The sequence below is a fragment of the Pongo abelii genome, chromosome 6, assembly GCF_028885655.2.
Source record: "Pongo abelii isolate AG06213 chromosome 6, NHGRI_mPonAbe1-v2.0_pri, whole genome shotgun sequence".
NCBI lineage: Eukaryota > Metazoa > Chordata > Mammalia > Primates > Hominidae > Pongo > Pongo abelii.
The window spans coordinates 63,328,933-63,345,007 of NC_071991.2; the positions used below are offsets into that span (position 1 = coordinate 63,328,933).

Sequence of the window (16,075 nt, forward strand, 5' to 3'; positions counted from 1 at the left end):
GAAACAACTTTGGAAAACAGTGTAATTTGGACCCTCAAGGCCATGTATGCCCACAGCCCCTGTCCTTTTCAGCCACTACCCTCTGTGTTACTGTTTGCTCCCTGTCCCATCCCTCAAACTCATGCCCCCATGGTTGTACTTTCTGACAACCCTTCCCTCATACTCTTTAGTATCTTAGTCTTGTTTGGACCAAATTGCCTTATCTTCTCTACCTGCTTGTCTTAAGCAAAACCAGGCTCTCCCCCAAGGGTAATGGCCGTCAACCCCAGGCTGGATACTGGACTTATGAGAGAACTTTAAAAAGCTGCCAACAGGCCTGGCCCTTCCCCCAAGTGATTCAGCATCAACAGGCATCAGTGCATTTCAAAAAGTTCCCTCTCACATGATTTTAACAGGAGGCTGGGGTGCAAGAGCCATTGTTCTAGAGTCTCATTTCACTTGAGGGCCTTCTGAAGTGGAAAGAGTTCATTTTCCTCCCTTCCCACCTCTCTCTCTCTCTCTCTTTTCTTTCTTTTTGAAATAAGGTCTCACTCTGTCACCCAGCCTGGAGTTCAGTGGTGCCACCATAGCTTGCTGTAACCTCTAACTCCTGAGCTCAAGTGACCCTCCCTCCTCAGCCTCTTTGCCACCACACCTGCCTGGGTTTAAAAAAATTTTTTTTTTTCATATAGATAGTGTCTCACTGTGTAGCCCAGGCTGGTCTCAAACTCCTGGCCTCAAGAGATCCTCTTGCCTTGGCCTTCCAAAGAACTGGGAGACATGAGCCACCACACCCGGTGGACAGTTCATTTTCTTAATAATCCCATTACTGAAAAGTGGGTGTGGGAAAGAATTGCCATTCCTCTTTCTTCCCTGTAAGTCAACCCAAGTCGTGATTCTTCCATCCTTAAGTCAAAATGCCACCTTTAAGACCCATGGACTCCAGATATACAATCTCCGATCTATTTCCTCATCTTATGAATGATATAGTTATTGGTCTTTCTCACCTTTCCAAGTTCTGCTATCAATCCTTGACAACCTCAGTGCCCATGAAGATGATGATTCCACTCTCTGGCCTTGACAACTTTCATATTAAAGCACTGTATTTCCTTTCTATTCCAGTTGGGGGAATTGGGGGAGGAAGGGGATGATATCAGAATCACCCAGGAAGATTATACAACACCCCCATCCCTGGCTTCTGATATGCACATCCCCACCCCCCATGATGGTGATATGTCTTTGGAGGGGTATTAGAGTACCTTTTTTGATGGGAAATATAGTCCCAGGCTTTGTAACAATCTGAAATCATTTCATCATTGAAACCTAAAATTCCTGTACCCAACTCTTTGATTATGATTGTCTACATCTCTTTCACATCTTTAAACATAACACTCTAAATACTATTAAGACACCAGGACTTTACCCTACTATTTACAGTTTTACTGTGGTAAAATATACTTAACATAAAATTTGCCATTTTAACCATTCTAAGTGTACAGTTCAAGTGGCATTAAGTACATTCACATTGTTGTACAACCATCATCATTTTCTATCTCCAGAACTTTTTCATGTTCCCAAACTGAAACATACCTATGAAACAATAACTCCCCATTCCTCCCTCTCCCAGCTTCTGGTAACCACCATTCCACTTTCTGTCTCTATGAATGTGAATGCTCTAGGTCCCTCACAAAGTGGAAGTATTTGTCTTTTTGGCTTATTTTATTTTATTTTTGAGATGGCATCTCACTCTGTCACCCAGGCTGGAGTACAGTGGCGCGATCTCTGCTCACTGCAACTTCCGCCTCCTGGGTTTAAGCAATTCTCCTGCCTCAGCCTCCTGAATAGCCTGGATTACAGGTACCCACCACCACGCCTGGCTAATTTTTAGTTGACAGGGGGTTTCACCATGTTGGTCAGGCTGGTCTTGAGCTCCTGACCTCAAGTCATCTGCCCGCCATGGCCTCCCAAAGTGCTGAGATTACAGGCATTAGCCACCAGGTCCAGCTGTGACTGGCTAATTTCAGTTAGCCTAATATTGACAAGGTTCATCCATGTTGTAGCATGTACCAGAATTTCCTTCATTTTTGAGGCCGAATAACATTCTATTGTGTACTTATACCTTATGTTTAAAAATCCGTTCTGTCCATGGACACATGAATCGCTTCCACCTTTTGGCTATTGTGAATAGTGCTGCTATAAACAATGGCAAGCAAACATCTGTTTGAATTCCTACTTTTACTTCTTTGGGGTATATGCCAACAAGTAGAATTTCTGGATTATGTGGCAATTCTGTGTTTAAGGTTTTGGGAAACTTTACCATATTTTAACACTAACTTCTGGCTAACCTCCCATCTCTTTTCAGCCTAAAGTGCTCCTTCCATTTCTTAATTGTTCTGCTACTCACTGCTTGACTTTCCTCACCTCCTTTCTTTCTGGCTTACCTGCCTATAAACCTGGCTAGATTTGGCATTCTCTTTCCTCTCTTTTTACTCCTAGACTTTGAGTATTCTGTTGAAAGCTTTATTACTGTGACTATAAACTTATCTTGTCCAAATACGTCTTGGGTTTCTTAAAGCTGTGTGGTGACTCTTACCATCTACTCCCCTGTTGCCCTTCACAGGTATTTTTGATATTTTTACCACTCTCCTCAAAGCTGTTCTTCTTATTTCAATTTTCTTTGGTTTGGCCAGCTTGCACTGCATTTTCCTACTTCCCTAAAGTAACAGAGACCAGCAGGTGTGAGTGCTTCAATTTTCTATTAATATCTGTGCCCATGTCCATCTTTGTCTCCATACTCCAGAAAGGGCTGGATATATAAACTAAGAATCTGTTTTAATCAATTGAGATGACAGTGTTGTATAGAAAATAGAGTCCTGGAAATCAGGAGGTCTGATTTTCTATTCTCTATGACAGAAGTGGAGTCATTTGTCTGTCTCAGTTTTCTCATTTGTACAAGGAGTATCTTAAACTAGATGATTTTACATCGTGCAAATCTATTATTTCACTTTGCTTATGGGTTTGAATTTTCAAATTTAGGGTAAGCTACTTTATACTTACATACAAAATACTACACTTTAAGTCTGAAAGTAGTCTTTTAAAAATCTTTAACAAATAACCCATAATATTAGTAAGAAAACAAAGTTTCATGCTATTCAATAACATGATGATCTGAGTTTGTTCAGTTATCACTTCTGTTTAAAGCACTTTTCCAACCATAACTCTATAGTTTACATAATTAATTTTTATGTTCTTGTTGAAACGATCACTAAAATAAAGAAAACTATTTCCATCTTTCACCATATGCAAAAATCAAATCAGGCCAGGTGTAGCGGCTCACGCCTGTAATTCCAGCATTTTGGGAGGCTGAGGCGGGTGGATCACCTGAGGTCAGGAGTTTGAGACCAGCCTGGGCAACATGGTAAAACCCCATCTCTACTAAAAATACAAAAAAATTAGCCAGGTGTGGTGGTGGGTGCCTGTAATCCCAGCTACTTGGGAGGCTGAGGCAGGAGAATTGCTTGAACCTCAGGGGCGGAGGTTGCAGTGGGCTGAGACTGCACCATTGCACTCCAGCCTGGGCAACAAGAGGGAAACTCCATCTCAAAAAAAACAAAATGAAACAAACAAACAAAAAACAAAACAAAAACTGAAAATCAAATCAAAATGGATTAAAGACTTAAATATAAGACCTGAAACTATAAAACTACTATAGGAAAAATTGGGAAAATGCTTCAGGACATCTGGGCAAAGATTTTTTGGGTAAGACCACAAACAAATGCAAAAGTGGGATCGTATCAAGCTAAAATTCTTCTGCCCAGCAAAGGAAACAACCAACAGAGTGAAAAGATAATCTACAGAATAGAAGAAAATACCTTGCAAACTATTCACCCAACAAGGCATCAATAACCAGAATACATAAGGAACTCAAACAACTCAATAGCAAATAAAGCAAAAAACTTGATTGTAAAATGGATAAAGTTCTTGAATAGATATTTCTTTCAGAAGAAGATGTACAAATGGCCAATAGGTAACATGAAAAAATGCTCAACATCACCGAGTCAGCAGGGAAATGTAAATTCAAACCACAACGAGATATAATTTCACCTCAGTTAGAATGGCTATTATCAAAAAGACAGAAAATATCAAATGCTGGTGAGGATGTAGAGAAAAGGGAAAGCTTGTATACTGCTGGTGGAAATTTAAATTAGTACAGTCACCATAGAAAACAGTATGGAGGTTCCTCAAAAAAATAAATAACTACCATATGATCCAGCAATTTACCTACTGAGCATATATCCAAAAGAAAGGAAATCAGTATGTCAAAGAGATATCTGCACTCCTATGTTTACTGCATCACTATTCACAATAGCCAAGACACGGAATCAACCTAAGTGTCCATCAACAGATGGGCAGATAAAGAAAACATGATATACATGCACAATGGAATACTAGTCAGCCATAAAAACAATGAAATCCTGTCATTTCCAGCCACATAAATGGAACTGGAGGACTTTATGTTAAGTGAAATAAGCCAGGCACAAAAAGATAAATATTGTATGTTCTTACATGTGGGAGCTAAAAAAGTGGATCTTATGGAGGTGGAGAGTAGAATGATGGTTACCAGAGAACCGGAGGGAGGGAAATGGAGGAGAGGGGATGCAGAGAAGTTGGTTAGTAGTAAGTTGGTTAGTTGGTTAGTAGTATCTAACAAAAATACAGTTAGATAGAAGAAATAAGTGCCAGTATTCAATAACACAGTGGGGAAACTGTAGTTAATAATTTATTGTATATTTCAAATAGCTAGAAAGGAAGAATTATAGTGTTCTTAACACAGAGAAAAAATAAATGTTTAAGGTGATAGATATCTTATTTACCCTGACTTGACCATTACACAATGTATACAGGTATCAAACTATCACATTACCCCAAAAATACATATGAGTATTATAGATCAATAAAAACATTTTTAAAACTAATGAAATATTTATTATGAATTTTGTAAAAATAAGAAAAACTGCAGCACATGAGAAACAATTTCACCGTGGAATTTCTGGTCAGTTCTCATTACAGAGGTCCAAAAGTGCCTGGCATATACATGGGTTTTACTACTGAAATTTCAATGTGATCTTTCTACCTGCTGACAAGGTAAGGAACTGAACTTACCTTCTGTTGAAGAAAGGGAACCCACTTGCAGTGCACCAGCTCCTGGCGATACTGCTTTGTGAAGGGTCCGACGTAAGACACAAATGCTGCCGTGAGAAGAACATCTCCACAGAGTGTCTTCTCTTGAGCTTCAAAGGACTTAATGGATTGACCCCAGCGAATCTTCTCTGACTGAAAGATGAAATTACTCAGCTGTAATTGCAGGCTGAACGTCAACTCCACAAATGCTTAATGCAATTACCTTAAGGCAAGGTTTACATCCTTCTACACAGTCACTATAAGGAACAGAGTGTAACGGGTTAGTGTGACTATTATAATGTTTCATGTGTTTGAAACCCATCATTATGATGGAGTTCTCATACTCTCCTCAGTGGAGTTTATCACAATGTGACATTAGTTCTTTAACATCTCTTCTCACTGGACATCCGAACTCTTCCATTATGATTGAGGTCCTTCTTGAAAGGCTGACAGTCTCTCCCCTGTCCCTCTGGGAATGGAAGATGACCAAGAGCTGTGGCCAAGAATGAGTGATGTTGAGATTACTTATTTATTTGACAAGGTCTGGCTCTATCACCCGTGCTGGAATGCCATAGCACCATCTTGGCTCATTGCAACTTCTACCTCCTGGGCTTAAGCCATCTTCTCACTTCAGCCTCTCAAGTAGCTGGGACTACAGGCATGCACCACCATGCCTGGCAAATTTTTGTATTTTTTGTAGAGACGGGGCTTCACCATGTTGCCCAGGCTGGTCTCAAACTCATGAGCTCAAGCAATCCACCCACCTTGGCCTCCTAAAGTGCTGGGATTACAGGCGTGAGCCACTGCACCTGGCCTGATGTCAGGATTTTTAATGTCAGCCTGGCTGCTCTCCATTCTTCCCACTACACTGCCTTAGTCAAACTTTTTATTTACTTACCTATTTTTAACATGCTGGCAATGGTCTGATTACAGACAAAGGGAAATGACAAACACAACTCTTCTTAATTAGTTAAAACATAAAGCTGAAACAGCCATCTATCCTGGATTCTACTAATTAAAGAGTAGCATTGGTAGTTACTAAACTCAGGTTAGTTTTCTAATATAATCATTAAATCAGTGGAGGAAGCTACGATCTATGTAAAAAGGTGGAAATCAGGACTTCACAATACTCTCCAAGAACACTGTTGAAGTCCTTATATCTAGTTGGATGGCCATTTAAAATCTGATTTACAGGTTAAGTATGTGAAGCCCTTAATATTGGATTTGAATAAAACTGCAATAAATATGTATGGATTGACTGAACTGCAGGGTAGTTCACTAATTTATTTTGTTTCAATGTATGCTAAAAACACAACATTTTAAGAACATGCAAATTAATAGAACCTGAAAAAAAATTAGCAATTTGTTAGTACAAGCGAAGAAGCACCCTATGGAATTTTGCTTTCTCCATGAAAGTAGATTGACCACAGAAAACAAAAATGATGTCAGAATGGATTGGAATGCCAGTTCCCTGCAAGCTGTCTTAATATCTACAACACTGAGGTCAGAGGTCATGAAATTAGCATGTGAAAATTGTTATCAAAGTGGTTTCAAGATCATCTCCCTGCTTTGCTTGTTAAAGATCACCCCAAGTTAACTATATAATTAAACACTAAGGAACTTCAGCTCTCTAGCCCTCTTTATAAAATTTATCACTTTCCTTCCTCAGCCATAGACAACATAGCCATTAATTTTCAGGAGGAATCTCTCATTCACCTACCCTCCATCTTTGTTGTTTTTGGTTTGTAAAGGATAAACAATAAAATGTACCCAACTCATTCTCCAAAACAGCTTTGAAATTTGAAGATTTACTAAACATAGACTGATTGGCTATTGAAATCGTCAATAATTTCGCTATAGTATCCATGCAACATAAATCATTACCGACATTGGCTAACAAGGGTTTAAGAGTTGGAACATGTCCTGTAATAAATTTCAAGACAGTTAAAAATCACTATAATTTTATTCTAATGCATTATAGATTGCCTGTAATGTCATCCTGGCTGGGGTGACCCATTTCTAATTTTGAACAGCTGCTCAGCTCAGGAGGTAGTTAATGATTAAATATAAATTGCCTGATTTATTAGTCTGAATGGCTGAGCTTCCAGGTCAATGCTATATAGACAAAATCATCAGTCTTGATGTTTTTCAGAAGTTAACTGTCTCCTGTTCTAGTCAGAAAGAATTTATCCTGAAAGAAAAAAATCTGACATCTTCAATTAATCCTTTAAAAATATATATTTTTTCTTAGTTAACGTGATACAATTTTTTTTCCTTTCCTTGTCTAAATCATCATGAGTAAGTAAAGTCTTTGGAAATATTGCTATATGTTAGACACACATGGTAGGGCCTGCTTTTCCCTTGACAAAACTTTCAGACATTCTGTAACTAGTCCAGGAAAACAGTCTAATTATATAACAGTTTTTCTCAGGTACCTCACAAATGGTGACCTCTTCAAACTGCTTAAATCTTGCTACTTTAAATGGAAGTAGTTGTAAGTACTAGTACTGGTAAAATTTCTCAACTCACCTAAAAAGAGCAAGTCTTCAAAAGGCTCCAGAATTTTAATATAGGAGGCTCCCAAAACTCACCCATTTAGTAATTTATTCATTCAGTAAATATCTAGTGATGCCTATGACATGCCAGGATTATTCTATACGCTTGGGATCAAGCAGTGCACAAAAAATGGTGAAGTTTCCTGTTCTTGAGAAGCTCATATTTCAGTTGGGGAAAAAAAGACCAAAAAAAGTATTTGTGCATATGCATACATGTACAACTATGTTCATGCAATAAATGCTATCAAAAAATGGTAACAGAGCAAGTGGAGAAAATAGAGATGCGTATGTGTGCATGTATGTGTGCGTGTGAATGAGTGGGGGTCTCATGTGTGTTAGATGAAGGTTCTTTTATGTAGGGAGGTCAGAGAAAACCAATTGATAATGACAACTTTCAGCAGGGCCTGACAAAGTGAAGAGCCAGTGATGTGATTGCCTGGGAAAGGCTAAGGCACAAAGAAGGAGTGTGCCTGGAAGTATGAGGGAGAGAGAGAAGGCCATTGGGGATGGGGCAAGAGAGAAGTGGCAGAGGTGAGGACAGAGGGGTATCCAGGAGACAGATTATCATGTAGGGCCTTGTAGGTCAGTAAAGCCTTTAGGCTGGACTTTGAGTGATTAATTAGCTATTGGGGAGTTCTGAGTGAAGGGGTGATGTGAATGTACTTAAGTTTGTAAAATATCACCCAGCTACAATGAGGGAAATAAGCTTTAGGAGGTAACGGTGGGGCCTGCAGAGGTACCCTAGGGGAGAGATGCCACAGCCTGGACCAGCATGGTAAGGTGAACAGAATGCGAAGTGCTGGGATTTGGAATGAACCTGAAAGGCAGAGTCAACAGAATATCTGATGGATTGGATGTCAGAAAGAGTCAAGAGTGATTCAAAAGCTTTGGGCCAGAAAAACTGGAAGAACAGAATTGCAGTTATTGAGATGGAATGGAGAGAGGGGATTTGCAGGGTGAATTATGAGTTTTTGCATAATGAACTATGCATTTCAGAGAGATAGTGTATTTAAACTTGTGGTGAATTAGTTAAATTTGTGGTAATAAGTTAGGGTTTTAAAAATCTACTATAGGCTGGGCGCGGTGGCTCATGCCTGTAATCCCAGCACTTTGGGAGGCTGAGGCGGGCGGATCACGAGGTCAAGAGATCGAGACCATCCTGGCTAACACAGTGAAACCCCGTCTCTACTAAAAATACAAAAAAATTAGCCGGGCGTGGTGGCGGGTGCCTGTAGTCCCAGGTACTCGGGAGGCTGAGGCAGGAGAATGGCGTGAACCCGGGAGGCAGAGCTTGCAGTGAGCTGAGATGGCGCCACTGCACTCCAGCCTGGGCGACAGAGCGAGACTCCGTTTCCCAAAAAAAAAAAAAAAAAAAAAAACTACTACAAGAAATGAGGCTATCACCTAGCCATCCCGAAACACGTTTCCCCCTCTTTTCTTGCTAAGAGAACCCTGAATCTGAATAGGATGGTCATGTGCCCAGTCCCATGAGATGAACGGTGACTTGCTAAGCCAATGACGATAGCCCCATTCCCCACTTTTCCAGACTTTTTTTTTTTTTTGGCAGGAGGTGTGGGGTGGAGTTAGCAGTTTATCTAGTTCTGACTAAAGAAACTTAAGTGGGAGTCTGTCAGAGACATTTCCAGAAAAACATCAGTTTTTCTCATAAAAGGAGAAAACCCCAGCTGATACAGATTGTTCCCTTTCTCTACTGTCTCTTTGAATCTGAAGGTGTAGCAGCCATCTTGAAACCATGACGCAAAATGCATGAGGGTGAATGTCCACTTGCTAAGCATGGAGAGGCAGAGGGCAACAAAGAGTCTAGGTGGCTGATCACTAATCACCAGGATCAACGCTGATAATGGTCTAACCTTAGCATTTTTTTGTAATATGTGAAAAATAAGCTCCCATTTGTTTGAGCCAGTGTAAAAGTTTTCTATCACCTCCAGCCAAATGCATTTCTAATAGTGCAGTTACATATTTTAGTGCAGTCATATGCTTGTCAGCTAAAGGCATTTCTAATAATGCAATTATATACTTTTTAGTTACACATTTTATTACTTTTTAGTTATATATTTTATATACTTTCTAATAGTGCAGTTACAGACTTTATACTTTAAAAAGTAACTGCTTTATTGAGATATAATTCACTTACCATGAAATTCATCCATTAAAATATACAGTAGAGTGGTTTTTACTCTCTCTCTCTCTATATATATATATAGACTTGCACAATTATCTCTTCTAGCTAATTTTAGTACATTTCCCTCACCCCAAAGAGAAACCGTGCATTCAGTAGTAGTTACTCCCCAAACTCCACACCCTTGTCCAGCCCCTGGCAACCATTAGTCTATTTTGCGTCTATAAATTAGCCTGTTCTGGACATTTCATACACAGGCACATTCTGACTATGTATCATATGATATCACATATCATGTGATATGTGGTCTTTTGTGTCTGGCTTCTTTCTTTTAGCATGATATTTTCAAGATTAATACATTGTAGCATGACTCTTCATTTTTATAGATGAATACTATTACATTATATGGATATACATTTTATTTATCCATTTATCAATTAATGGACATTTGGGTTGTTTCTATTCTTAGCTATTATGAATAATGCTGCTATGAACATTGCATATGAGCTTTTTAATGAACATTTATTTTCATTTATTTGGGGTATATACCTATGAGTAGATGATTGCATCATGTGGTAACTTTATATTTAACATTTTGAGGAACTGCAGAACTGTTTTCCAAAGAGGCAGAACCATTTTACATTCCAACCAGCATTTCTCCATATCGTTTGCCAATACTATTACTGTCCATATTTTTTATTACAGTCATTCTGGTGGTTATGAAGTGGTATCTTGTTATGGTTTTAATTTGCATTTCTCTAGTGACTAATGGAGTTGAGCATCTTTTCAGGTGCTTACTGGCTATCTGCATATCTTTTATGGAGAAATGTCTATTCAAATCCTTTTCTTATTTTAAAATTTGGTTATTTATCTCTTTGACTTTTGTTAGGAAATACTTGAACATACATTATGTCTTTTGAGTATCATCAAAACCTTGTAAGGGAAACGTTATCCACATCCCTGTTTTAGATACAAGAAAACAAAGTTGAAGACATTCAGTGATTTCCTCAAAACTGTTGAATACCACATTGTAGAGCAAATAAAATCTGTGAATACTGATGTCAAAGAACATATGTTCCTCTACCACTCATGTTCAAGCAAGAGAATGTTAATATGAATTATAAAAAACCTTTATCTAATGGAATAACTATTAACATTAGCATGTCAGTCACCTATAAAAAGATGTAACAACAAAAACATAAACCAACCACATTTAACTTGAAAGAAATCATTTGCTGGTAGAATTCAATGGCAAATGTATATTAAAAGGATCAGACAACAAACAGTTCAATTTCATAATTATCTAGCAGCCATCCGGAGTTTTATAACCTATTTTAAGAAAAACATGCTTTATTTTTGTTTTTAAAGGATTTCACAATGTGGTAAGAAAGAAACGAAGAGAGAAAGTAGAAAAAATAAGTACATAACCCACCCACAGCTGATGTACGCCATTGTCTTAAAGTGGATACAAGACCACTAAATTCTGATAAAGTATATGTCTTCCCTGTTTCCGTTGGAGATCAGACTGATGGCACATTGAGTTCAGGACTGTGTATTAAAAGATATGTACTTGAACATTTCTTCCTTCTGGTGAGTTAGAGCCACAGTATGAGTGATTATTAAATATTATCCTTTGTTGTTAATTCCATGTCTATTTAGTTATTATTGATGGCAAATAATAAAATCCCCACAAGCTGATCTGAATATTTTAGTTAGAATGTTTGGAAGAAAAAGTTTAACTTGCCTCAAGTTCCTTGACAAGTCTGTTAGCTAATTTGATGGTTTTGTTGGTTTGGTTCACCTCTTCTTGACACTGGACTTTCTCAGCTGTTGCTTTTTCAAATGAAGCTGTGAGTCTGCTCAGATTTCGATCCAGATCCTGAATCAGAGTTGAATTAACTTTTGAGTCATTTTTAGTTAAAACAGAGAGATTACCATCAACTTAAAACATCTGTTACTGTAAGGTAAATGGACAAACCTCTTCCCCCCATTAACCTTTGCCCCTCATAAACTAACAGTTCACGATGTGGTCTTCTCCCCTTCTGCCTCCACTGGGCAGAATGCAGGGAGCGACTGGGGTGAATGGATGTGCCCTGAAGATGCAAATACGCCGTGGGTGCACTATCATCCCCCTCTGCTCTTGCAGCACCTAAGCCTCATCTTCCAACCAGCTTTATTAAAGACAAGAGTGACTTGTTTGGTTTCTCCACCACTGATTCTTTTCTCTTTGGGTTCATAATTCAGGCAGTGAAGAGGGGTGTTAATTACTGAGCCCTTCAGACCCAGCTTCACCAATCAGATTTTTCTTTTTCATTTTTTTTGGAATGAGTATTGCTCTGCTGCCCAGGCTGGATGCAATGGTGCAATCTCAGCTCACTGCAACCTCTGCCAGGTTCAAGTGATTCCTGTGCCTCAGTCTCCCGAGCAGCTGGGATTACAGGTGTGCACCACCACGCCCGGCTAATTTTTGTAGATTTAGTGGAGATGAGGTTTCACCATGTTGGCCAGGCTGGTCTTGAACTCCTGGTCTCAAGTGATTCACCCACCTTGGCCTCCCCAAGTGCTGGGATTACAGGCATGAGCCACTGTGCCTGACCCATATTTTTCTCTTCTGGAGGTAGGGATTGAAACTCAGAGATAATCCATTGTCTTTAGCATTGAAAGACCTGGGAGGATGTGTGAATCAGAGGGCTTCCTTTAAAGAGGGAACACCTTCCACTGGGGCACAGAAAAAAACAGAGAAAACCATTGTGAAGAAAGAGAAAAGGATGAAAGGGACGTACAAAGAGAAGCAAGATGAGAAGTCACACAGCCCTAGAGACTCCAAGAGAAGTTCATGGCAGCTTCTTGTTTCCTGGATCTCTTGGGTCCCCTGGTCACCTTTTGTCCATGAGTTTGTCTTTGTGTCCTTTTTGGCTAAAGTAGTTTGAATGAGCTCATATCACTTATAGACAAAAAGTCTTGACTAAGATGTCAAATGCTTGTGAGACTCCTCACTATGGTATCTTGCTAGCATATTAAGTTCCAACAAACCTAATAAGATTTATAACATTGCTTTTGTGGATGCATGCAAAGTTCCAAGAAACTTTAACAAGAAAACTTACAGAATATAATCTATTAACAATATAGAGACAGACTATATTTGTTGATGACCCAGTTATTTCACCGTTACTTTATATTGCTAAAGCAATATGTACATATACATAAATATGTATATACATCAAATTTAAGATTAATATGCAAAATAGCATTAAATTTATGAGAATTGATGGACATATTATACATCACCAGTTAGAAATAAGATTGAAATATGGCCGGGCACGGTGGTTCATGCCTGTAATCCCAGCACTTTGGGAGGCTGAGGCAGGCAGATCACAAGGTCAGGAGTTCAAGACCAGCCTGGCCAACATGGCGAAACCTTGTCTCTACTAAAAATACAAAAGTTAGCTGGGCGTGGTGGCAGATGCCTGTAATCCCAGCTACTCGGGAGGACGAGGGAGGAGAATTGCTTAAACCTGGAAGGCAGAAGTTGCAGTGAGCTGAGATCATGCCATTGCACTCCAGCCTGGGAAACAAGAGCAAGACTCCGTCTTAAAAAAAAAAAAAAAAAAAAAAAGAAATAAGATTGAAGTAAAAATATTACAGGTCTGTTTTGGGTTATTGAGAGTACTTACAGTTTTACCAAACACGGAAGCACATGAAGGCTGTGGTATCAGACTTCTTGGGTTGATATTTGGATGCTGCTACCAGCTAAGCAGTATCAAGTTGGCGCTATTTATTTACCTTCTCTATGCTTCAGCTTCATTATCTTAAAAATGGAATTAATAATCTTACCTAGCTCAAAGGGTTTTTGAGGATTAATTTTGATGATTTATAGAATAATACCTAGGACAGTAGAAGGCAATGGTTCTCAAAATTTTTGGTCTCAAAACTCTGTTACATTCAGAACCCTAAAGGGCACTGGTTCATACAGATGATATCAAGTAATATTTATGGTATTAGAAGTTAAAACTGAAAAAAAAATTTAAAAATTTATTTATTTAATATTAATAAGCTCACCATGTATTAGCATAATTTTATTAAAAATAACAATATTACCAAAACAAAATTAATGAAAAATGGCATTTAGATTTTTGCAAATCTAATTTTAATGACTTATTTAACAGAAGACTGTTAGATTCTTATACCTGCTATTGCATTCAATCTGTTGAGGTGTTGCATGTCATACAGCCGCTGAAAAACTCTGCTGTATGCTTGCTGGAGAATGAAGGTGAATAAAGGAGACGATGCCTTATATAACTTGCAGGTGAGGAAACTGGGACAAAGATCAGTTGAGTGATTTGCTATAGTTTCACTAGCAAGTGAGTGAAAAAACAAGGCTATGAACCCAAACCTTCTGAGTCCTGGACCAACTTAATGGAAGGCATTTCACAAGATAGATGTTTGAGAAGTTCCAGTTGTGAAGAGACAGAGCAAATACTTCCAGGCTTCCCAGTCAAATCACACGTGGTATACTGTATAGTTAAGAGTATCCAGCTTTGAGTTCAAAAACGTCTTGGTTCTGCCAGGCACAGTGGCTCATGCCTGTAATCCCAGCACTTTGGGAGGCCGAGGCAGGTGGATCACCTGAGGTCAGGACTTCAAAATCGGCTTGGCCAGCAGGGTAAAACGCCATCTCTACTAAAAATACAAAAAAGTTAGCCGGGCATGGTGGCACAAGCCTGTAATCCAGCTACCCGGGAGGCTGAGGCACAAGAATTGCTTGAACCTAGGAGTCAAGGTTGTAATGAGCTGAGATCGTGCCACTGCACTGCAACCTGGGTGACGGAATAAGACTGTCTCAAATGAATGAATGAATGTCTTGGTTCTAGTTCCTCTGCCTCTTACTGGCCCTGGTGGTGTGGCTCATTTTTCACTTTATGTGAGCTTTACATTTTTTCATGTGTAAAATGGGACTACTCCTAGTAATACCTACTTCATAGGTAGGTGTGCTATGGAATAAAATGTGTCTTAATGCATGTAAAATATGGCACAGCACATTCAGCAAGCACATGGTAAGTTAGCCTGGTGTACAAATATCACTGGAGTTTATTTCAAATGGGATACAAATTCACTTTGGTTCATTTTTTTCATTGAATGAAAACATAACTTAATGGCAAATGTTTGGGTAAAAGTTGGCCCTTGGCATGTAACTCTTAAGGGCATTAGCGAATATTCACCAGGAATAAGTACTAACCTGGTATAATAGCCAGGATTCCAAGCATGCTTAAAGGTGACAATCTACTACTTTCATAGGAATGTCTAGTTGTTGATTTGAGCTTACACTGACTGTTTTACGTGTATTCAGAGACTTGAAAGGAGCACTAGCGTCTCACATGAATACAGTTAATATAAACCTAAATGTGTAAACTGTACATGTACTAGAAAAAATAGTTCAAGGGCTGGGCGTGGTGGCTCAAGCCTGTAATCCCAGCATTTTGGGAGGCTGAGGCGAGCGGATCACCTGAGGTCGGGAGTTTGAGACCAGCCTGACCAACATGGAGAAACCCCGTCTCTACTAAAAATACAAAATTAGCCGGGCATGGTGGCGCAGGCCTATAATGCCAGCTACTCGGGAGGCTGAGGCTGGAGAATTGCTTGAACCTGGGAGGTGGAGGTTGTAATGAGCTGAGAAGGCGCCACTGCACTCCAGCCTAGGCAACAAGAACAAAACTCCGTCTCAAAAGGAAAAAACAAAAGTTCAAAGCAAATATATAATCATCAAGATGATTTTACTCTAAAATAAATAAGATTAGGTTTCCAAAATATTTTCTGAGGGAGTCTTAATATTGCTTGTACCTTTCTCCTTGCTTTCAAAAAAATTTTCTCTATAGAAAGCTCTATTCTTGCTGTTTTTCTTTTCTCACCACCCATTCTCTCCTTCATCTATTTTAATCTGACTTTCATTCCTATCACTTTTTTCTTTGTTCTTCTCTACTATTTTACTGAAACATGTGATCTGATAAACAAACTTTATTCTCTCAAGTTACTAATCATTGTTTGTAAAACAAACAAACAAACAAACAAAAAACCAATAACAACTAACAGTTATTGATCCTCTAGCAAGCACCCAGCACTATTCTAAGTATTTTATATGTGTTAATGCATTTGATCAGTTCGGTAAGTCTCAGAGAGATTTTTTCATTTTATAGGTGAGGAAATTAGAGAGTCAATGAGGCAA

The 16,075-nt window shown here is 38.9% G+C and overlaps 1 protein-coding gene across 1 annotated transcript in view; it reads right to left on the minus strand.

The window, feature by feature from the left end:
- Nucleotides 1-16,075, minus strand: part of DNAH11 (dynein axonemal heavy chain 11) — a 359,682-nt gene that overhangs the window by 93,729 nt on the left and 249,878 nt on the right. Inside the window, exons 62-63 of the mRNA XM_054559402.2 lie at nucleotides 11,600-11,734; nucleotides 5,143-5,313 (exon numbers count right to left, since the gene is read on the minus strand). Coding sequence (XP_054415377.1) covers nucleotides 5,143-5,313; nucleotides 11,600-11,734 — 306 coding nt within the window. The remainder of the gene's footprint in view (nucleotides 1-5,142; nucleotides 5,314-11,599; nucleotides 11,735-16,075) is intronic.